The sequence below is a fragment of the Marmota flaviventris genome, chromosome 17 (genome assembly GCF_047511675.1).
Source record: "Marmota flaviventris isolate mMarFla1 chromosome 17, mMarFla1.hap1, whole genome shotgun sequence".
NCBI classification, from domain to species: Eukaryota; Metazoa; Chordata; class Mammalia; order Rodentia; family Sciuridae; genus Marmota; species Marmota flaviventris.
Genome location: NC_092514.1, coordinates 27,555,290 through 27,579,067, shown reverse-complemented (window position 1 = coordinate 27,579,067; position 23,778 = coordinate 27,555,290). Strand labels below are relative to the sequence as shown.

At 38.6% G+C, this 23,778-nt stretch overlaps 2 protein-coding genes and 1 non-coding gene across 6 annotated transcripts in view; 1 reads left to right on the top strand and 2 right to left on the bottom strand.

The window, feature by feature from the left end:
- The window catches only part of Mis12 (MIS12 kinetochore complex component), a 167,863-nt gene extending 160,285 nt beyond the window's left edge, over positions 1-7,578 (bottom strand). Inside the window, exons 1-2 of one of the 2 annotated variants that reach the window (XM_027922648.3) lie at positions 7,306-7,578; positions 2,293-3,473 (exon numbers count right to left, since the gene is read on the bottom strand). In XM_027922648.3, the coding sequence (XP_027778449.1) occupies positions 2,819-3,439 (621 nt within the window). In that variant the 5' untranslated portion in view covers positions 3,440-3,473; positions 7,306-7,578 and the 3' untranslated portion in view covers positions 2,293-2,818. Of the gene's footprint in view, positions 3,474-3,587; positions 3,790-7,305 lie in introns of those variants that run through there. The other variant, XM_027922649.3, reaches the window with a different exon arrangement.
- Positions 6,389-6,517, bottom strand: LOC114081099 (small nucleolar RNA SNORA30/SNORA37 family). The gene has a single exon (XR_003580721.1). It is a non-coding gene; the product is annotated as a small nucleolar RNA SNORA30/SNORA37 family (small nucleolar RNA).
- Positions 7,579-7,777: 199 nt separating the features above from the next.
- On the top strand, positions 7,778-20,811 carry Derl2 (derlin 2). 3 transcript variants are annotated; one of them, XM_071603316.1, is made up of 7 exons: positions 7,778-7,910; positions 8,742-8,804; positions 11,235-11,308; positions 12,405-12,498; positions 13,377-13,572; positions 13,823-13,913; positions 17,605-20,811. In XM_071603316.1, the coding sequence occupies exons 1-7, from the start codon at positions 7,818-7,820 to the stop codon at positions 17,708-17,710; spliced, it is 717 nt and encodes a 238-aa protein (XP_071459417.1). In that variant the 5' UTR covers positions 7,778-7,817; the 3' UTR covers positions 17,711-20,811. The 3 variants fall into 3 exon arrangements, with proteins under 3 accessions (XP_071459417.1, XP_027778446.1, XP_071459418.1); XM_027922645.2 differs by having other exon boundaries at positions 8,739-8,804; XM_071603317.1 differs by lacking the exons at positions 11,235-11,308; positions 12,405-12,498; positions 13,377-13,572; positions 17,605-20,811 and having other exon boundaries at positions 8,739-8,804; positions 13,823-13,911.
- Positions 20,812-23,778: the final 2,967 nt, after the last annotated feature.

The following is a 23,778-nucleotide window of genomic DNA, read 5'->3' as shown; positions in this document are numbered from 1 at the left end:
CTTTCATGCCATCCACATTTGCCTTTAGCATCATCATGTCTAATATAGCCAATTTTCCTCTTCTATAGTTAAGTATCCCAGGATATTTGGTCACATATCCTAATTGCCTCCTATACACCTTTTGCCCCCCTATTTCATGGTGACTTCTCTATATTGAATTTTCTCAAGTGTCCCTCAATTTCTGGGCTTCTAGTAAGAGTTTCCCCTATTGGGGGGGGGGGCTGGAGTTGTGACTCAGAAGTAGAGTGCTCACCTAGCATGCATGAGGCACTGGGTTCTATCCTCAGCACCACATAAAGTAAAACAAAGACACTGTGTTCACCTGTAACTAAAAATATCAAGCCTTTCTCTCCTATTAATGGATAGTCTTTTCAAAATTCCATCATGATTGTGCCCATTTTTTGGTACTTGTGCTTTCTTGTTCAAGAGTCAAATTCTAGGGGGTTCAGGGGTGTAACAGTAATATGGCACTAGCCTAGCATGTGCAAGGTTTAGGTTTAAATCCAGCACTAGGAAAAAAAAAATTCTAGGTAACATACCTTTTGGTTAAAAAAAAAAAAAAAGACAAGGCACCTCAAAGGGCAATCCCATGAAAATGGCAAGTAGTAGGAAAGAAATTCCTTCCCTGAAGAACACTCAGGTGCCATGGATGTTAGGCAGGTAAAAATAACAGCTCTGCAGCAGATCACAAATGATATAGAACCTATTGATTGGGGAAAGTGTTCTATTATGTATTGTCTGTAAAGAGCAGATATATGCAGACAGTGAATTAAGCAGTGGTTTCTGAATATTATGGGATATAATTTAAATTGAGGGAGACAGTTGGAATATGTTTGGGACACTAGGTATGAGGTCAGCAGAGCCACATCCTTTCTGCAGGCTCTAAGGAAGAATCTGTTCTTTGTCTCTTCTAGCTTGTGGTGGCTGCTGGCATTCCCGACTTACGACTGCATTACTCCAACCTGCATTTATGCCTTCTACTCTTGTTTCAAAGTCTCCCTCTGCCTAACTTATCACTTTTCATTGGATTTGGGGCTCATATTTCAAGATGATGTCATCATCTCCAAATCCTTAAATCAATTATATCTGCAAAGACCCTTTTTGTAAATAAGGCTACATTCAAAGGCTCCAGGAATTAGAACATAGTCATATCTTTTAAGGGATTACCATTCAACCTATTACACTAGGTGATTTTGAATAAGCTCAAATGTGAAATGGAAGTTTTCATTTGAGTAAAAAGCCATACTGAGAAAAAAAACATAAATCATGATATTATAGACAACACAAAATCAAAATCCAAAGCTTTTAGAACATATATATTTAATGCACAGGATTAGAAACAAGAATTAAATTAAAAAATTTTTTTAATATTTATTTCTTAGTTTTCGGCGGACACAACATCTTTGTTTGTATGTGGTGCTGAGGATCAAACCCGAGCCGCACACATGCCAGGCGAGCGCGCTAACGCTTGAGCCACATCCCCAGCCCAAAAGACCTTTTGATAATAAGCACAAGTTTCCTAAGTCTATGAATATTTAGTTGCAAATATTAATACTCCAAGTAACTCCTTCTTTACAGGAAAAACTCAAAACCCTGTTCTTTAGGAAGACATGAAAAGCAAATAACACATTAAGATCAGTCACTAGATCTAGGGTTGTGGCTCAGTGGTAGAGTGCTTGCCAAGCATGTGTGAGGCACTGGGTTCGATTCTCAACATTGCATGCAAAAAAAAAAAAAAAAAAATCAATCATTAATATTTCTCCCCTTCCCTTAGATAATCTGAGGGTACTAAACATTTGATGCTTATTACCCTCAGTATGAATAAATGTTAATTAAATATTAGTTATAAGGCAGAGTCTAAAACTAATTTTACTATAAAAAAGGTATAAAACCTGAGTCAATAAATACAAACTTCATTATTGTGTATGCCCCATGCTTCCTTTTCTTTTTTTTTTATTTACTTGTTTTTATGTGTGCTGAGGATCAAATCCAGGGCCTCGCACATGCTAGGCGAGTGCCCTACCGCTGAGCCATGACCCCCCACCCCATGCTTCCTTTTCTATTCCAATGGTATCTGCTTCTTTTTTGTCCAATGTTATCTTCTGCAGGACCCCAAGGTATTAAATTGCTTAACATCACCAGGGCCTCATTTATAAAAAGATCTATTTGGGCTGGGGTTGTGGTTCACTGATAGAGAGCTCGCCTAGCACGTGTGAGGCACTGGGTTCAATCTTCAGCACCACATAAAACATAACAAATAAAATAAAGGTATTGTCCATTTATAACTAAAAATATTTTTTAAAAGGAGAGATTTATTATAGAAATAAAAACAACTTTCTTGTTTACCAAAGATCAAAGATGGGTCTTTTTTTTTTTTTTTTTTTGCTGCTTGCTTCTTCAACCAGTTATAACATCTTCATGTAAAGCAAAGTTACTGGGCAAGAGCAGCACCCTATGCTGGCTATTTCATAGTATAATGGCTGGTTAATAAAGAAGCCACCCATTTAACCCTTTTCTCACCTGGTATTATCCAAAGAATAAGCCAAAAGGACCAGGATCACAAAGACTTATAAACAAGGTACAATTATATATTTTCAGCTGAGTTTTACTTCTTCAATCATGCCCCCAAATGAGCCATTATTGAATCAAGAATCTCTCTCTACTTATTAGAAAACTCTAATGAACAGATGCTTCAAAGACTAGTTCAAGGCAGTACAGCTACTTGAGAAGAGTGGACCAAAAAAGATGGGGAACATAAGAAAGAGTGAACAAAGGAAAACTACTTTTTTACAGGTTCTTTGTTTTTGCTACTGAGAAATTAAGATATTTTCAGTCTTTTGCTTTCCTTTTCCACATTGTCTTTAATGTTCTGGAGTTTCCTACATTTCTGGACCAGGGACACCAAACTCTCCCTAAAATCACTAGTCCCATGATCTCTGCCAACATTTTCAAGCTCATCAAACAAAGTCAAAGTCTGTTTGAGTTTGGCTTGAACAATTTTTTGCTCTTCTAATTCTGCAAGAAGGGCCTGCTTAGTACATAATTCAGTCTTATACTTTTCCTGTAATTCTTCAATTTCTTTTTGGAGAAGCTGGAATTCTTCTTCACTATAAGGATGCGTCTCCTGACATTTGTCTTCAGGAAGCAAGATATTTGGGGGAATACGCAAAATCAACTGCAAAAACAGCTGCTCCATTTTGCCAAAAAGTTTATCAAAACGTCCTTTCATGAAGCAAAGAAACTTCTCTGTGCATTTACGAATCTGGACTGGGCTAATATCACAGTCTGGGATTCCCTCCAGCTTCTTCATAATAACCTGTTCAACAGCCTGCATCACTTCAAATAGGTAATCTTGAAATGCAATATAGATCCTAAGCATGCAAGTCTCTGGTGTGAAGCCAAAGAACTGGGCCTCATAGGTCATTGGATCCATTGACATCTTGGTTTATTTGCTATTTTCAATTATGAAAAATCTGCAAATGTAAAAAGAAAACAAAAATTCATTTGGATAAAAAAAATGAAGAAAGTAATAGATCACATCACAAACAAGGACTCAAAGAAAAAAATAAGTTTGTGTTCCTTGATACCTGCTTTTATTTCCAGCCTTGATTGTCCATAAAAGGATACAAACCATGCTTCTCTGAGGCTCTTTCCTCATTCTAGAACCGACTTGCCCCTCTCCTCATTATTCATTTGTCTCCACCTCTCATGTGCTGAAGTCTTTGGCACACAGATCAATCTTCTGGCTCTGTTATCATCTTGGACAATTTTAAAATTTACATAGATGACCTATGAGATTGCCCCAGAGACATGAATTTCAATATCTACATCTCCATTCTTTCAGCCACCTGGTTCTTGATATTTGTTAACTTCTCTCCCCAACAACTCCTACTTTTTGACCACAACCTCCTATACTATTCTTCCAACTATCATTCACATATTCTCATTGTACTTTAATCTAATAACCTTCTCTTTCTTGCTCTCAGTCTCTTCAGTTCTTTCCCCAGTCCTTTCAAGCCTCGTGATCTTCTATTACTTTAAATACCCTATTGCCAGTGGCCTCAATCCCTTGCCTTCCACCCCAGCCATCTGAAAAAAATCCCTATCAAAAGATGAACAAGGGGGCTTTACAACACTGACTTGTTTTTTCAAGGGTGTGTGTGTTGGGGGAGGGGGTTTCATTTCTTTCAAATGTAAACATCTAGGAAAATATCACATATCTCCCTGTCACAATGAGATCAATCTAGACATCTTTGTCCTAGTTGTAACCATATGCCTATCATAGAAATAAGGAGTTTTTTTCTTAACTCCTTTAGATAAAGGTACATAGGGAATAATAACTGACATTTCAATTACCAGGTTAATTTAGGATGGACTTCATGACAACATGCAGGAAATGGTGTATCCAATCTTCTTATAGAAAACAGATACCACTAATCTTGAAATTTTATGTATATAATGATTTAAAATAGAGTGATTGTAACTGTGTGATTGTTTAAACAAGGTAGAATTTCTTTGTTTAGAGATTGTCTATAAAACATTATAATCTTGATGTTATTCAATAATAAAATTGCTTTCTTTTCTATTTTGTAGAGGATTCTCTGAATTTTTATTTTCAATACTTCCCTATGCCTCCAGGATCAACTCAAACCCTCTCAATGTGGTTTATAAGGGCCTTCATCATCTGACTCTTACTAACCACACTTTTTTTTTTAAGTACTCTACATGTCTAATTTGAGTTAAAACTTCTATTTTTGTCCTCTATTACTTATCCTTTTACTTTTCACCTCCCATCCTTAGTAGGAACCTAATTATAGTGTTTTTAATGTGTGTCTTTTAAATTCATATTTATCTGTGAATAGATATTTTATATATGTATTTTATACATATACATTTATTTTTTTGATAACTTCATATTATTATTTAAGTTTACTTCATTTGTTCTGACTAAAGTATTCCATCAACTCTATCACATTTAAAGATTCATTCTTGAGGCTGGGGATGTGGCTCAGGCAGTGGGCATGCGGCCCGGGTTCGATTCTCAGCACCACATACAAAAAAGGATGTTGTGTCCGCCAAAAAAAACCTAGAAAATAAATATTAAGATTCTCTCTCTCCCCCTCTCTCTCCTCTCTCACTCTCTCTTTAAAAAAAAAAAAAAGATTCATTCTTCTTATGACAAACACCTCATTTGTTCCTAGCATTTTCTTTGGGGGTGGGGGGGAGTACCAGGGATTGAAATCAAGGGCAGTCAGTCACTGAGCCACATCCCCAGCCCTATTTTGTATTTTATTTAGAGATAGGGTCTGAGTTGCTTAGCACCCCGCTTTTGCTGAGGCTGGCTTTGAACTTGTGATCCTCCTACCTCAGCCTCCCAGCCACTGGATTACAGGTGTGCACCACCGTGCCTGGCCTGTTCTTAGCATCTTGCTACCAGAAATTAAATGAACATCTTCCTATGATGTCTCCTTGGGGACTTGCCAGGTTTTTCAAAGGCAAGTCATTGCTAGGCCAAAGAGTTTACTCATTGATAACTTCACCAAATATTGCCAAAATGTTTTCCAGAACATGTGGGCTGATTTACATTCACACTTGTGCTAGATGACAGTTTCTTCCTCATATCTTTGCCAACACTCAACAGTATTCAACATTCTAACTTTTGCCAATTTGGCAGATGTAAAAATGTTTCACACAAGTTATTTTTAGAAAACCAAAATCATCTACCCTCAGACACTAACTGAACACTGAGAACTGAAACTGTCTATGTTCCCTCCCCCCCAACCTCATGTCCACATTAGCATGACTTTAATATTCTAGAAGACTAGAATATTCCCACTGTTCAAATGGCTTGGTTGTTCCTTACAAACTCCCTAAAAGATGGTCCACTCTTAGTGGAAACTATCAACAATCTGTATGCTACCATTCTCTAACCTTTACCTCAAGTTTCCATCTATCTTGGATTGTTGTATTATGATACATAGCACACTGTAATCAAGCCCCATACATTGGGAAATATACTTGAAACCAAACTTAGAAGTCTCAAAAAATTCCAATCTTATCCTTCTCCCCTAAGAGACACTGTCAATGCTCTACTGAGATGGTGGTCTCACACTAAGTAACAAACAACCATTGTTTAATCAACAGGCTGTGAAGATTTCTTTTTCTGTGAACTACCCATTCATACCCCCTTTTTACTGTAGGTTTTGTTTTGTGAGGGGATCTAGACAAGTTGCCTAGGCTAACCTCCAACGTGAGACTCATGTGATCCTCCTGCCTCAAACCCCCTAGCAGCTGGGACTATAAGCTCGTGCCACTGCACCTGGTCTTTTTGTTGTTGATGATGTTGTTGAACCACTTTCTCCAACCTGTTATTTGTTTTGTTTTTCTTCTCTGTTCCATTGAGTGACAGTTGCCACTGTTACAGTACCAGGGCAAGAATGCAATCAATGGTTTTCTCTCAGCACCAGCTACCAAATCCTGGCCCCACTGCCCAGGGGAGGACCTGTGAAAGTGCTAGCCAAACTTTTATTTGGTTCTTTCCTTCCTTACCACACCAGACTTGATGCTCCGTTCCTTGTTCCGAAATTCTTTTTTTTTTTTTTTGGTACCGGGGATTGAAGCCAGGGGGTGCTTAACCACTAAGCCACATCCCCAGTCCCTTTTCTTTTGAGACAGGGTCTCGCTAAGTTGCTGAGACTGGCCTTGAATCTGGGATCCTCCAGCTTCATTGCTCCGGAATTCTTTAGCGTTTTCTAACTTTGTTAGCCCACCCAATAAAGTATGATGCTCTTAACCTCTCCTGCAATGATTAGGCTAGTCTTTGCTCCGACCAAAACGAGCTATTTTTCTTGCCCTCCAGTAGGCATGCCTTGGGTAAACAGCCTTTAAGGGCCACTGCAAGCACCCTTTCCTGATGACCCACCACACCCTACTCTGAATTCCCATCAGTTGCTCTCTTCGCAACTGACTGATCTAGTCCTACGGTCTCATCTTCTCTGCTAGCCTTAGAGTTCCTTAAGGTAAGACGAGATTCAGGGCGGGAGACGCCCAGGCCATCTCGGCGGACTTAGATGCTTTAAGAGCTCGCGAACACTCTGGACAGGACCCAGAAGCGGCAGAGCTGGAGAAGCTTCCGGGCAGCTCCCGGCTCCCATCCGGCACTGCGATCCCGCTGCATGCCGGGACCTTCAGGTCGGGGCCCGCAGCAGGGCGGCGCGGCTCACCCACAGGCCGCTCAGGTCCCTCTACGTGGGGGAACCTAGTTCCCGCCTCCCCTCAGCGAAAAAGCGGCCCCGCAGCATTTACCGTAGCTACCATGGAGGTGATGAAGTCGATCACACACAAGCGTCCCGCTATCTCCTTTAAGGCACCGCGATCTGCCAAAGATGGGCGGCACTGCTGGCACCTCAAAATTCCGACTGATACGTGCCTCCACGAACGAAAGCAAAGGCGGGATGCTATCGCCCTCCCGATTGGCTGACTGTCGGGTCGGAGTGGGCACCTCGATTGGTGACGGAAAGGGGCCAGAAGGGAAAGCTAGCTGTGGCCGGCGGGGATTGGCGGAAGGAATCGATCTTTTCTCTCTTCTTTCCTACGTTGGAAGGAGGAGAAGGTGGGCCGGGGCGCCACGGAGACGCAACTCGTGATTGGTGGGTCAGCGATTCTTAACGCTCTAGTGATTGGTGGCTGGCCGATTGTGCGGCGCTGATTGGACAGTAGCGGGTAAGCTAAAGCCTGGGACGCTCTGAGTCCGCCCTGCCGCTTGGGCATACTGGCGGAAGGGGAAGTTGGGGGGTGGGCAGGCGGCGGTGGGAAAGATGGCGTACCAGAGCCTCCGGCTGGAGTATCTGCAAATCCCACCGGTTAGCCGCGCCTACACCACCGCCTGCGTCCTCACCACCGCCGCTGTGGTGAGCAGCTGCAGCGCCTCCTTCTCCTTTTCCGGGCTGGATATGACTGGTTCTTCAGGAAACTGGGGTTGGGCCTCGAGGAAGCCCAGAGGGTCTGGTCCCAGGGGTGGGTAGAGGCATACAAGGCACACTCCTGGGTTCGGGGTGGTTCCAAGAGTGCTAATTCAATGGCCCGAGAAGGGAGTGCTGCTCCATGAGGGATCAGATCAGTCTCTCAGAGATGAAACCGGACCTATAGGTGGTAAGGGCTGCGGGAGCCGCCCACCCAAAATGTGTCCGAAAGTTATAGTAATTTTTAGGTGGTAACGTAGTGATTTGTGGGAGAAAGGTCCGCTAAGTGAAGAGACTTAGGTATTGAATATAGAAAAGTATCGAGAGGGAAACATCATAGGGGTCTGTAGATAAAAGGGGCTGGCGGTAGCACCCAGTCCTAATGATGGCAGGGTCTCCAATCTCGTTATTTCAAGTAAGTTGTGTTTTCCACCCATCTGTTTCGGTGGTGCCCACGTAATGGGCAAATTAGTAATAGCTGCTCTTACGTAGACTAAATCTAAAAGTACCATCACCTGCCTGCCTCCTATGCATTCATGTGATCCTCAAGCATTGTAACATTTTTTTAAAATGTTGTGTTATTGAGGATACAAAGAGTTGTGCCAGGTGTAGACAATTCTTTACCAGCTTCTTCCTCTGGCCTAAGAAAGGCTTAAAAGTAATTCATCCTAAGTGATTTGAGAATTGGCACTTGCTAGACCTATTTACTAATCCTTTGCTGTAAGTGATGAAATTTTTTTGATTGATTTGTTTTAAGACGTTCTTTTTCTATTTCAGCAGCTGGAATTGATCACACCTTTTCAGCTGTACTTCAATCCTGAATTAATTTTTAAACACTTTCAAGTAAGTGGCCCTTCAAAACCATAGTTAATGTTTCTGTTGCTTCTGTTTTGAGCTGTTAAGTAGCAAACTCTGCCATGTGGCATCTCAGAAAAGAGTCCACTGGGGTCCTGAGATTGTAAATCATATTGTTGAGGTGTAAAGCAATGATTCTGCAAGCTGGCTGGGTTTCAGAGTCACTTAGGGAACTTTTAAGAGATTCACAAGCTTTTTATCTGTAGAAGCTTTTTAATTCTGTACTAAATCAGAATCACCAGGGTTAGGAATTTTATCTTTAAGGTTCCTTGCATGGTTTTCATGTGTTCAGTTCCTGTATTGGGTATCTCACTGTCTTATAGTTTATTGTAGTTTTAAAAGGAGACTGATTAGCAAGGTGCCCAGGGAGTTTTGCAGGATGGCTTTATTTTGTCCTTCACCACCTGTTCACACCACCTTCTTGTTATCATCATAATTCAGTTCATAAATTCAATTCTTTTTTTAAAATTTTTTTTTTAGATATACATGCCAGTAGAGTGTATTTTTTCATATATATATATATATATATACATATATATATATATATTTATTTATTTATTTATTTAAGTTGTTGATAGGCCTTTATTTATTTGTATGTGGTGCTGAGAATCGAACCCAGTGCCTCACACATGCCAGGCAAGTATGCTACCGCTAAGCCACAGCTCTAGCCCAGTAGAGTGTATTTTGACATACATACATGGAGTGTAACATTCTAATTAGGATCCCATTCTTGTGGTTATACATGATGTGAAGTTTCACTAGTCATGTATTCATATATAAACATAGGAAACTTATGTCTGATTCATTCTTCTGGCTTTCATAAATTCAATTCTGACAACACTTTTAAGTCAGTTCATCTTGCCCTGTGCAGTGGTTCATGCATATAATTCCAATGACTCGGAGGATCACATGTTTGAGGCCAGCCTGATTGTGCAGAGCCTGCCTCAAAAATAAGAATGAAAAAGTGTTGGGAATATAGCTCAGTGGTAGAGTACCCCTGAGTTTAATTCCCAGTACTGAAATAATTAACCTTCCAGGATCAGACTGTAGTAACATAACAGTAAAAGACCAGTATCTAAAACAATATACTAAACAATATATTAAATTGCAATGGAAGATAGTCTTTTCTAGCAATCAGAATTCAGAGAGAGAGATGCATTTTTCTACTTCTGGATGATCATACAGATTATTGTTGGAGAGGAGGAAAAACCCAAAACCAGTAGTTCTGCCCCAAACATAGTGTTCTCTCTGTCTCAAATGTTTCATTTATACTGAGCGTAGTGGCACATGCCTATAATCCCAGTGAGTAGGGACTCTTGAGGCAGGAGGATTGAAAGTTTGAGGCCAGCCTCAGCAATTTAGCGAGACCCCTAGGTTCAATATCTGGTATTTAAAAAAAAAAAAAAAAAAAGTTACCTGAGATGACTATATTACATATGTAAGCGCACTCTTCTGTTATGCGGATGAACCTATTTTTAAATTTTTATTTATTTATTTATTTTTAGTGGTACTGGGGTTTGGTGACAGGGAGACATGCTCCCACCACTAAACTATATCCCCTGCCCCTTTTTATTTATTTATTTTTGAGAAAAAGGAAAAAAGAAGGTTTATTGCTTTGCTAGTAAAGGAGAAACACAGGGGACTCTGTCCCAAAGGCTGTGATTCTGCCCATCAGCAGGAAGAGGAACTTTTAAAGAAGTGATTCAAAGGCTACATTCCATGTGTTCTCTGTCTGGAGTTGAAATTTACTTGTTAATTTGGGAGATAGTCATTTCTGAGATCTTCTGGTATCATCCCCAAAGTCTGGATTACTTCATTCCTATGGTGGGTGTGTACTCAGAACAGATAAATCTTCCTAGGATAGGAATGAAAAGTCCTGTTTCCCCTGAGATTAGGGAGGAGCAGAGAGAGAAAAAGAAAGAAACATGTCCATTTTAAAAATAGGTTGCAGTGGGCTTGCCCCTCTTTAAAATTTTATTTTGAGATAGGGTCTCTGTAAATTGCCTGGGATTTCCCCAAACTTGTGATCCTCCTGCCTCAGTATCTGAAGTTGCTGGGATTACAAGCACATGCCACTGTGCCTGGCTCAACCTAGTCTTGTCTTCAAACTTTTTCCATAATTTACCTAATCATTGTGAGTTGTTTTAAGGACAATCACAGTTCAAATTTTCTGCTTTTTTAGCTTTATAAATTTTACAGTCCATACAGTATTTTTTTGACTTTATGGTACATACAGTATTTTTCTGACTTTATGGTCGAAGCAGCACAAAAATCCATTGTCAGATTGTGTCTTCCAGTTTGGGATCCGTAATAAAATATCACCCTTTATGGCTTTTCAACCATTGTAATCATAAAATGTTTCCTGCTGATAAATTTTACCTAATCTTTCTTTCTCTCTCTTTTTTTTTTCCTCTACAGATATGGAGGTTAATCACCAATTTCTTATTTTTTGGACCAGTTGGATTCAATTTTTTATTTAACATGATTTTTCTGTATCCTTTATTAAGTGAAGTCAGCATCAAAACTTTAGGTTTACTTAGGATAGAGTAAATTAAGATTTAATTCTGATACTCTTATCTATGATTTCTGAGTCAGTTGTACATAGAGTAGATGGTCAGCAACATTTTGAAGGAGTTGTAGCTCACTCTTTACATGGGAGGTCTAATTATGAGAGATCATTACTTAAGTTGCTTACAAACCTAATCAAGGGGGGGGAAACATTTAATAGAAGCATACTTATAAAATGGTATCAGTAGGTATAAGTAATACATAACCTGTACATGGTCATAATTTAATTAGCAAGAGTTTGCCATGGGTTCATGAGAAATGGAGAACTTGAAATCTTGGGTCTTGATTGCTGGTTCTCCTGGCCAAAAGCATAGTACCATAATGTCTGCTGAGCTTGTCATGTTCCAGATTGTTAAAAGCCATGATCTGGGGCCACTGAGTTGTAATTCAGTTCATCAGCAGTGGACAGAGGGACTTGTAGCCATGGCAGGACTCTTGTCCTAGGATGATTCCTGTTTCTCCTATGTAATACTTTATTCTGGAAAGTGATGATAGTCTTTTCATTTTAATGCATCTTTATTGACTGATGTAAATATAGAAATGCTTTACCTGCCTGGCCTGGAAAAGTAGTTTATCACATAAGTTTTCTTTATGGGGATTTCTTCATGGAAAAGTAAGAATGGTGAGGATCAAGGCTAGGCTGAGTGTGGGAAAGATAATACTATAAATTTCAAAATGTTTAAAGGTGACTGGAAGCATATTTCTGTAACATCGGATTGGTTCCCCAGCTAGGGACATTCGTAGTAAAATATGGTGCTAGTTTTGGGCTGGGATTGTGGCTCAGTGGTAGAGTGCTTGCCTAGCACAGGCAGCACCACATAAAAGTAAAGGCATTGTGTTGTGTCCATCTATACCTAAAAAATAAAACTAAAAGTATTTACCTTATCACTCAAACATGCTTATAAAAATGAAGCCTGAATGCTTATAGATAATGTGGAGTCCAGGTGTACTTAAATGATACGTTAAACTTTACTTTCTTCCAATTAGTATGATTGACATTTTCTTAACTTGGAACTTAAGATATCGTTACTGTCGAATGCTAGAAGAAGGCTCTTTCCGAGGTCGGACAGCAGACTTTGTATTTATGTTCCTTTTTGGTGGATTCTTAATGACTGTATCCTTCAAAAACAATAGAACAAATACAGGAAAATGTTAAAGAACAGCCAGTCTCTTCCTAAAATGTTTCATCTGTCTCCCATGATTCATTAAATATTCTGAACAAACACATTAAAGTAGACTTCCAGATTTTAGCTCTTTAGAGTATGACCGTTTATTTTACAGCACACCTTCTGTAACAGCTTTCCAAGCATAGATGTTGGACAGGATGCTTTTTCTACTATGAGCAAGACAGAGGAACTTTTAACCCAGGTGGGTTATTATGAAACATCTCACGTTATATCACTGATGAGTGTATTTCATTTTTAAACTAAGTTGGTGAGACATGCATTTAGTCACTATCAAAAATGATGCATTTGGGGCTGGGATTGTGGCTCAGTGGTAGAGTGCTCGCCTAACACAGGCAGCACCTCATAAAAGTAAAGGCATTGTGTTGTGTCCATCTACACCTAAAAAAAAAAAATACTAAAAAAAAAATGATGCATTTAGAAGAAAAAAAATTTATCCTGTAAAACAGACTTGGATGTAGTACTGTCTGAAGAGATGATTTTGTTCCTGCTGACATTCATCGGTAAAAGTGCTTATGGTGAGTGAGCTTTATTGTAATTATTGACTAAAGAATTAACATTTTCCAGAAGCAAGAACTTCACAAAAGTAGAATATTAGTTCGAAATAGCTATACTCCAGATGATTTCACTGAAGTCAGTTTTTGTCTGATTGCTCTAGTAATTATCTTCAGGGTTTTTTCCTTCTTTTCTAAAGATGTAACTTCTCAACTTTTCTCATTTAAGCTTTCATTACAACTCAATCTTTAGTTCTCTTAGTCTTCCCTGTTATGCTTTTAATGTTGATATTTTCCTTAATGCCATTTGTTAGCTTTTTGGTTTGTTTGTGAGCTTAGTTTTCTTGGGACAGGCCTTTACAATAATGCTCGTCTATGTATGGAGCCGAAGGAACCCATATGTCCGCATGAACTTCTTTGGTCTTCTCAACTTCCAGGCCCCTTTTCTGCCCTGGGTGCTCATGGGGTTTTCCTTATTGTTGGGGAACTCAATCATTGTGGACCTCTTGGGTAAGAGTCTTATCACTACTTTTTCTATCATATTAATTTAAGTTTATTTTGTCACTGTTTTCACATTTATTCTGTCTGGCTTTCATGAATAACTATTATAGAATTATTTGATAGGTATATCTCAAAGACTACCATATCAGTTCATTAAGTTTTAGTTGTTATCCTAAAAATAAGCAACTTATGTTGGTAGGTCCACCTGCAGTTGAAATTTTAATACTCTTTCTCATCTTTTATTTCTGGTTGACTCTAGGTATTGCAGTTGGACACATATATTTTTTCTTGGAAGATGTATTTCCCAATCAGCCTGGAGGGATAAGAATTCTGAAAACACCATCTATTTTGTGAGTATTTAACCCTATGGTTTGTGCTCCTTGCAGACAAACCAGTACAAGACCCATGTTTGGGTATTTTGGGGCTCTCAGAGCTCCTGGTACACATAGTTCAGGTCAGTAAATATTTGCAGATTGAGGAATCTAGCCGCAGTTTAGGAGCAGTTGGATTGAGTGGGAACAGGCAGTGCCAAGGTTGTGGCAAAAGCAAGGTTAACAGGCTCAGGATGTCATGGGATGCCGTGGTAATTATTGCTTCAGGGGACCACTAGAACTTCCTATCCCAGGGGAGTCTGCTGGTTTTATGAGGCTGCTGTCCAGTTTAGACAGGTGAGGTAGCAAAATGAGCAACACAGATGAAAGTTTCTAATGGTAGGATTTCTGTCCTGCAGAACAGGTGGGAGAGACAGTGGAGTAGAAATAGCTTGGGACCAGAAATCAGGTGTAGTTGTTCTATTGACTGGTTATGATTTTAAGCAAATAAGACCTCTTCTATTCCAGAATTTTGTGTCTTTGGGAAATATTACATTAAGAAGAGTTCAATTGAGGGAAAATTTTAAGTTTTTGTATTAAAATGTTTGTTGTAGACAGTTAAGCAAAAAGAAAATAAAATCATCCATGATCTCACTACTTAGACATAGCATTGGCTACCATTGTTCACTTTTTTATAAGTATTCTTTAGTCTTTTACTGTCTATTTTTTTTTTTTCTCCCCTTTGTGTGGTACTGGAGATTAAACCTAGGGCCCTATACAAGTGCTATACCATGAGCTACATTTCCAACCTTTTTTATTTTTAATTTTATTTTGAGTCAGGGTCTTGCTAAGTTGACTAGACTGATCTTGAGCTTGTGATCCTCATGCCTCAGCTTCCTAAGTGGCTGGAATTTTAAGTGTGTACCACCATGTCTGGCTTGTCTGTATACTTTTTTTTTTTTTTTTTTTTTAAGTAGACAGACACATTTTATTTTATTTATTTTTATGTGGTGCTGAGGATTCAACCCCCAGTACCCAACACATGCTAGGCAAGTGCTCCACCACTGAGCCACAATCTCGGCCCATCTGTATAGTTTTTAAAAATCCTATTTCATAGCCTTTTAAATTTAATATGTTATGATCACTTGTCCATCATAAATGTCCTACAAAATTGTAAGTTACATGATATTTCATGATGTGGATTTTGCATAATTTTCCTAATCTTATATTGATGGACATTGATGTTAGCTTTTGCTTTTCCCTTCTCTAATTGGAATGGTGATAAGTCTGAACATATCCATGGGTTATGTTCAAAGGATAAGTCCATAGAGGTGGAATTGCTGGTGTTTTTGTTTTTTTAGTTGCCAGAACTTTCCAGGTGGATGTTCAAGTTTACATTTCCACCAGCAATGTATGTATTTATTTCCTGACAACCCTATCAAATACCCTTATTTACCCTTTTCTATTGAATAAGATGGTGTCTCATTTTTTATAATTTAAACAATTTTAAAAATTCATTTCAGAATTACAGAAAGAAACAAATAGAGTACAAAAGACATTTTTCCCTTAGCTATTTTTAAAGTAAATCGACAAAAGAATCCAGCTCAGATTCAGGTGTTTTATTTATTGACACGTTTCTTTAGTGTCCTTCCATTTGGAACAGCTCCTTATTCTCTCCTTGGCTTTCGTGACATGGGTTTGTTTGAATATTTTGGGTTCGTTGTATAGAATATCTCCCCAGTTTGTGTTTGTCTGATGTTCCTCACATATTTTGATTCAAGTTTTTCACCTTTGGTGGGAATATCAGATAAATGACACTGTTCTGATTGCAGCCTGTTAGCATGGGATTTTGACTTGTATTTATCAAGGTGATGATAATCATTTTGATTACTTAAGGTGTCTGTCAGGCTTTTCCATTGTAAAGATACTCTTTTCCCTTTTGTAGGAAAGTACTTTGAGACTATAAATATCCCTTATTAAATATCAGTTCCCATTTTCCTATTGGTGTGTTCGTTTTTTTGTTGTTAGTTTGTAAGAACCAAAGCTCCTTTTGAAACATAAATACTTGTTTCTGACTCTAATATAAAGTAGAAGTTTTTGAATACATTTCTGATTTTACCAATTGACAGCCTTGACAGCAAGTAGAATTACATATGTGACTCGTAGTAGAGGATGCTGCTTTAATGGTTCATACTTTAATGAAATTTTGAATTATTTTGTAATAGTATTTAAAAAGTCTTGAAAGCTAGGCATGATGGCCCATACCTATAATCCCGGCTCTTTAGGAGACTGAGGCAGGAGGATCTTCAAGTTCAAATAAAAAAGGCTGGGCTGGGGATATAGCTTTGGTAAAGTGCCTCTGGGTTCAAACGCCAGTACCCACCCCCCCACCCCCCAAAAAAAAAGACTTGGGAATTTATTATCTGTACTTATGTTCTGCAGTAATTTTTATTGGGATACCTTGTTAATTGATTTTAAATTTAATTTGTATTACCTAACAAAATTTATCATTTTTTAAAAAAATATTTTTTAGTTATTGATATATCTTTATTTTTTATTTATTTATATGCAGTGCTAAGGATTGAACTCAGTGCCTCACACATGCTAGGCAAGTGTTCTGCCACTGAGCCACAACCCCAGCCCCTAAAATTTACCATTTTTAAATGTACAGTTCAGTGGTGTTAAATACATTCATATGATAGTGCCGCCATCATTCATAGAATTCTTTTCATCTTAGAGAACTGAAACTCAGTGCCCTTTAGATACTCGCTATTATCCCCTTCCTGTAGTCCCTGACAATTACCATTTTATTTCTCTTTCTCTGAATTTAACTACTCTAGGAACCTCATATAAATATATAAGTAAAAACATGCAGTATTTTTTGAGTGACTTATTAACTTAGCATAACGCTGTCAAGGTTTGTCCATATTGGAGCACATGTGTCAGAATATCGTTTCTTCCATTATTTTTTCTTTTTTTAATGTTTTTTGGTTGTTGCCAGGGATTGAATGCAAGATTGAATATTATACCACCGTGCAACACCCCCAACCAATTCCTTCCTTTGTAAGGTTAATGTTCTGTCATATGTATATATTGTATTTTGTATATTCATTTGTCTGTTGATGGGCACTTAGCTTTTGTTATGGTGAGACATTCTTACCAAATTAAATGAAAGCTAGGTTAGGCAGAGTGCACGCATGCCTGTAGTCCCAGTGACTTGGGAAGCTGAGACAGGAGAATCTTTAGTTCAAAGCCAGTCTCAGCAATGACGAGGTGCTCAGCAATTCAGTGATACCCTGTCTCTAACAAAATACAAAATAGGAGTGAGGATGTGGCTCAGTGGCTAAGAGGCCCTGGGTTCAATCCTGGGTATAAAAAAAAAAAAAAAAGGTTAAAAAATAGAAGTGTGATGTACCTTTTGTAAAACCACAATTATTTATTCTAGAAGAATAATTAAGGTATCAGTGGAAATTATCTGGGAACTTAGGATATTTTACTCATCTACATTTCCTGTTTCTCTACAATTAACATGTAGTGCTTTTGTGATAAAATTAGTAAGGAGGTAAAAGTTAATGTAAATGTTAAATAATTAAAATGATAACTGTTTAATTAGCAGGCAGACCCAGTGCTCCTCCAATAGTGGAAACCCCTGTGGGAGGGAACTGACCTTATAGTACTTCAAACCTAAGATGATTCTGGGACTAAATTATATCTGTCATGTGTATTTTAGGAGGACTATTTTTGATACACCAGATGAGGATCCAAATTACAATCCACTACCTGAAGAACGGCCAGGAGGCTTTGCCTGGGGTGAGGGCCAACGTCTCGGAGGTTAAAGCAGCTGTGCCAATAATGAAACCCAGCTGGGAAGGACTTGGTGAAATCCCCATTGGGATTCTTTTATCCTTTGTTGCAAAAGTGTGGACACTTTTGACAGCTTGACAGATTTTAACTCCAGAAGCACTTTATGAAATGGTACACTGACTAATCCAGAAGACATTTCCAGCAGTTTGCCAGTGGTTCCTCACTACACTGGTACTGAAAGTGTAATCTCTTGGAGCCAAAAAACTGGAGAAAGATATCCTGCTGCCTCTAACAAGTACATAAGTACTTGAATTCTGTGGCATAAGGCAGGGCTTTTTCTTCTTCTTTGATAGACGAGGCCATGGTGTAAATGAAAGTTTCAGAGAGGACAAAATAAAACTGAGTTCCATCTCTCTTTCACTGTATTAAAGCTTTTGTGTGTGATCTTTTTAAATTATGATAGTGTATGCTAGTTCTCCCAAGTAGGTCTGGACTGAGCAGTTTACAGGCCTGCTCTTCCTGTGTCTTCACAGCTTTCAGATAGATTTCATTTCAAGATTGAAAACATGACTATAGTGCTGTAGCTATGTACATCTTACTAATTCAGAGTGCTAGCTTCAGTAGAAAGATTTATTTCTGTCATTCAGATAGCTTGTTTTCCATCTGGGAATTGCAAAACTTCAAGTCATCAGAACACAAGAAAGAGAAGGGAGGGTGATTCTTGTAGCAGAAATTCAGCTGTAGAAAAGTCAGCTGTAAGTAAAAGGCTCATGTGGTATCTTATTTATTCTGCTTGCTTTTCTCCATTAAGAACTATCCAGGGAGTGACTGGTAATGGCCACATTTTTTTGAAAACTATGGGAAGATGAATGAGTAGCAGCTAGGCATACTTTCCTCCCGGGTCATTGGCTGGTTAATATTTGTCATTTACTTCATGAAAAGTTGAAAACCTTTTCAGAGCCAAGTAAATGGTTACCTTCCCAATTAGGCAGAAATTAGGGTCCACAGAAGCAGGCCTTTAAATCATGCCTGTGGTTCAACAAATACTTGTCCAAAATAGTAAGTTCTTCCCGAATCCCAGCAGGTTTGTGTTCATACTGCTTAATCAGAACTCAGGAAAGTAAAAGAGTGCACCCCTAAGAAAGAAATGATCTCAGTTTTTTATGAATAGCATGTAGGTACAAGATCCTGTCCCCCAACTGGATTGTCTTCAGTTTTGTCTTGGTTAGGGATAGCTTTACAGAGTGAGATTTCCTCAGATTGACATAGGCTTAGATCAAACATAAAAACATCTTAAGTGGGAATTTTCAGATTATTGTTAAAGTACAAAGTATTTTAATGTCTTTAAAATTGGAATATGCATAAGTATGGAATTTCGTACGCGTATTTTACACGTTGCTAGTAAGTAACTTTGAATATGATTGTTGCAGTTTTATGGAATTTGGGTCAATGGGACTGCTTTTTCCTCTAAGCAGTTTAAGAAGTGTTTTTAAAGTTTAAATGCCATACTTAGATTGTATAATCCTTACGGGATTCTTAAATTTAATCATCTTTGTCTTTGTCTAGAAAGTTTTACCAATGACTTTTAGGAGTTTTTTTGTTTGTTTGTTTGCTTTGGGGCTAGAAATGGGTTTCTCTAGTTTTATTTGTTATCCTTGACTTAATTTTGGATTATCCAATTAATGGAATTTTTGTGGTAAAATTTTAATCCTAAAATCTATTCACTGACTGTTCATTTAATTAGGGAGTATCTGTACACATTCATGACTGGGTAAAACAGGAAACACATTTTGAATGTATAGCCTAAAGGCAGTCATTTATAGGATTTTGTTTCTCTGCTTTTGTAGGGTATAAATTCCTAGTGGCAGGACGCCCTGCTATGCTACTACACTGTGTCCTTGGCAGTGGTGATTTAAATCACTGACCTCTTATCAGTTTGGCCAGTCCCACTCCCACCCATCCCCAGCCCTGTGTTGCTTGACAGGATCCCCAGGCTTACCTGAACCTAAGGAAAAGTCCTTACTTCTTTCCCAGCTTACCTCTTGATCTTGAGTCTTCCAGAACATTTCCTTTTCATAATGCAAGTCAATTGAAAAGTGAGATTTGATATATGGAATTTTTGTGACCTATCAACCTTACATACATATAATTTGAAAGATTCCTGAATTCTAGTTATACTGAAAAGCACACACCTGATTAAAACATGTTTTTTTGTTACAGAAATACAATATATGTTCATTTGAAAATAAATGGACGAGCAAATTGCATCTCCCTAGGAGATACATTTTATACACATTTTGGTGTGTGTTTTCACTATGGATTTCTATTTGTTTCTCTCTTCCACTTGGTTCTTTTTTTTTTTTTTTTTTTTTCTGTGTCACTATTGTATGTCCTAATATCTTTCATACTTCTGTATTCTCTCAAAGCAAAGCACCCTTGTCCTGGATCTTGTTAAGGAAAGCCTCACTCAGTCTCTCTGGGCTTCTGAAAATTAGGAAATATGAGAGCTATGCTGTGTTGAGTAACTGGCTTCCTAGAATTGTCATCTCTCCTGCCAGTGTTTTAAGTCATGGTTCTGTTTTCCTTTGACAGGTGAGTTTCATCTTTGGTGTTAGCTAAGATCCTGTCATCATTTTTAGTGCTCTGCAGGATGCCCCTAAATTACTTACATATTTTATGAGTTTTCATTAAAGTTGTTGAACCTTATATGGTCAAGTTACTTACCTGCTCAAAAATCCAGTGAATTCTTAGCCCCTATATTAAATGCATACTTTTTGTCTTCTGAACCTTATTCCCACTTTTACCTAACAGGGACCTCAAGTTAAGCCTCTCTAATCCTTCAAGGCCTGGACTTGTTCCTGACACCTCAAGAAATCTTGATTCTAAAGCCTATTTCATTGTCTTCTTTGAATCTCTATAAAGCTTCAAATCTGTATGACATATTCTTACACCAAATTATATATTGTCTTGTACTGTTCCTAGCTGGTACATGTATATTAGTCTTGTCTCCCTCATGAGAATGTAAGCTCCTTAAGGGCAGGGACCATGTCTTAATTTTTGTATCCACCACAGTGCCTAGCACAGTGCTTGGCACATGGGTGCTGAATAAATACTTTGTTTATTAATCAGCAAACTATTATCTGGTATTTTTAATTACAAAGGGATTCATATGTATGCATGCAAGCTTGTGCCTAATTGCTGAGGCTTATGATTGTCTCTGAAATTTGGATTGGAGCAGAACTGAATGTGATCAGGGACCATGGTTTGGTGGTCAGGTGACTGTTAGCTTTTCCTCGCTGTGACCAATATAACTGACAAGGAAATGTAGATGAGGGAAAGTTTATTTTGGCTCAGGATTTCAGAGGTTTCAATCCATAAATGGCCAACACCATTGCTCTGGGCCTAAGGTAAGGCAGAACTTCATGGCAGAAGGGACTGGTGGAGGAAAACTACTCAGCAGAGCAGGAGGGAAGAGGGCAAGGCATCAGGGACAAAATACAAACCCCAGTGACTTACTTCCTCCAGCCATGTCCCACCAGCCTATCATTACCACCCGGTTAGTCCATTCAAATTATTAGTCCATCAAATGGATTAATTCATTAATTGGGTTACAGCCTTCATAATAATATAATTATTTCACCTCTGAACATTCCTACATCAATAGGAGTTTTGGGGAGACACATCCAAACCTTCACAATGACCACCAGCTGGTATGGTCATGGTCAGACCTGATAAGTCCACACAACTATTCAGACAAGTTAAGAATGAAATGTGTCTGATACATGACCTTTTAGAGGAAGAGCCAGAATATACTTTGAATAGTATTATTAGTGTGTCAACATCTGTAAATGAAAGCTGCTGAACCACAAGAGACTATTTGGAGGGGCAGAAGATTTCACTCTACTAATGGGGGAAATGTGGGCAATATAACTTGATGCTTGTGTAGGATTTAATTTTTTCAACTGACTGAGCTTAGAGGCTGCAGAACAGGATTACTAAGCCAGAGTTTATGGAAGAGTTTCGTATAGAAGTACTGTGTTCTTTGGTATTAGGGATTGAACCCAGGGGCGCTTTACCACTGAGCTACATTTCCAGTCCTTTTTAATATTTTCATTTTAAGACAAGGTCTCACTAAATTGCTGGGACTGGCCTCAAACTTGTACTTCCTACTTCACCCATAATTTCTGGGATTACAAGCATCAGCCTCCATGCCCAGCTCAATGTGCCATGTTTTGCATTTCAAGAAACACTTTTTTGGGGGGAGAGCATATATAATACATATTTTTTAATTTGTTCTAATTATACATGTCAAAATTTTTTTAGTCAATATTTTAAACACATGTCACATAAAATCTTCATTTTTTCGCTTTTCTTGAAAAAATAGGAAGAAAAATAGCCTGCATGACAGCTGTTGCCTAGAAGCAATTAATGGCCGCTTCTAGGGACAAGGCATGTCCCCTATCAAGAAATTATTTCGCTCATTCATATCACCTACCTGGATTCTTGTAACATATATAACAATAGGTTAGTTTGGAAAAGGACTGGGATCTTTTACTTTTTTTGTTCTGTTTTTGTATTTTTTGTTTATTTCCGGTCCATTACAACATTTATTTTCCCTTGTAGTTTTAGATCACCTTTCTAAATTAATATTTAAGAATTAAAAAGCAAAAAATTGTCAATTCTGAAAAACGTCTGTTGTTGGTTCAATGTACATTTTTAGTAACCCCCATTATTACACTGTCAAGAACTGAAGAAAAATGATCTCTTGACCTAGAGGAAAGGGAAAGGAGGATTTTAAACACATACTGAGGAGAATTTTTTTTCCACATACTGAGTTTCACGGAAATAAACTCCAGAAGATGTTCTTTCACGTTAGGTTGAAACTTATCCTTTATTCTCTGGAGGTCATATTTCCTGTATGCAGAGCCAATCTTCCTGGAGTGAATTAGTTTTTTGTTTATTTCTTTCTTTCTTTTTTTTTTTGTACCAGACATTGAACTCTGGGGCACTCAACAACTGAGCTACATCCCCAGCCCTATGTTGTATTTTCTCTAGAGACGGTGTCACTGAGTTGCTTAGTGCCTCGCCATTGTTGAGGCTGGCTTTGAACTTGAGAAGCTCCTGTCTTAGCCTCCTGAGCCACTGGGATTACAGGTGTGCGCCACTGCAACCGGCTCCTCTCAAAGCTTTTAGGAAGGAACAGAGGAACTAGTAATATTTTCTCTGCTGGAGTTCTAGATGTTTTCATTGGTTAGAGTATCATGACAGGGCTGGAGAGTTGTGAAAGGAATTTGAGAGTCTGGCAGTAATGATTGGGAGAAAGGAAGCGTTAAAGACCATTTTAGTTCCATTCAATTCCCTCTTTCCCTGCTTGTGTTGCTGAAGCACACAGCATCCATCCAGATGATCACTTTCTTAGGAAAATATGATTGTCAGAGTCATAGAATTCGTCTTTCTTTTCTGTTAATAAGGATGATTACATTGCCCTTTTCAAAATTAAGATTTTGTGACATTTGAATGACTTTAATTTCAGAAAACTCAATTTCTTCATTTGTAAATTGAGGGTATCAGGATCTACCATTTAACTCTAGAAGATCAATGCAAACCTTTGTATTTCTCATTGATTTTTTGGGGGGTGGGGTACTGGAGATTGAACCCAGGGCCTTGTGCATGCAAAGCAAGCACTCTACCAACTGGGCTATAACCCCAGCCCCTCTCATTGACTTTAAATAAGTAATTCCTTGAAGAGTGACGATTTTTGTGCACAGAGAAGGAGAAACTTGTTTTTGGGCGGTGGGGGGGGGGAAATGTACAGGGGACTGAACTCGGGCACTCGACCACTGAGCCACATCCCCAGCCCCATTTTGCATTTTATTTAGAGACAGGGTCTCACTGATTGCTTAGCACCTCGCTTTTGCTAAGGCTGGCTTTGAACTCGCGATCCTACTGCCTCAACCTCCGGAGCCGCTGGGACTACAGGCGTGCGCCACGGCGCCAGGCGAGAAACGCATTTTTGCTGGAAGTAAACCGGTGTTAACGTCAAGGAGAAGAAAGTCGTTATTCTAGACCAATGTCCCACGGAACCGCATACCCTATCTTT

Bases quoted from the DNA above. Each gene is read 5' to 3' on its own strand.
- Derl2 (XM_027922645.2), top strand. From the start codon at position 7,818: ATGGCGTACCAGAGCCTCCGGCTGGAGTATCTGCAAATCCCACCGGTT. The intron at 7,911-8,738 runs GTGAGCAGCTGC...TTTCTATTTCAG, and splicing joins TCCTCACCACCGCCGCTGTG to CAGCTGGAATTGATCACACC. The intron at 13,914-17,604 runs GTGAGTATTTAA...TGTGTATTTTAG, and splicing joins CTGAAAACACCATCTATTTT to GAGGACTATTTTTGATACAC.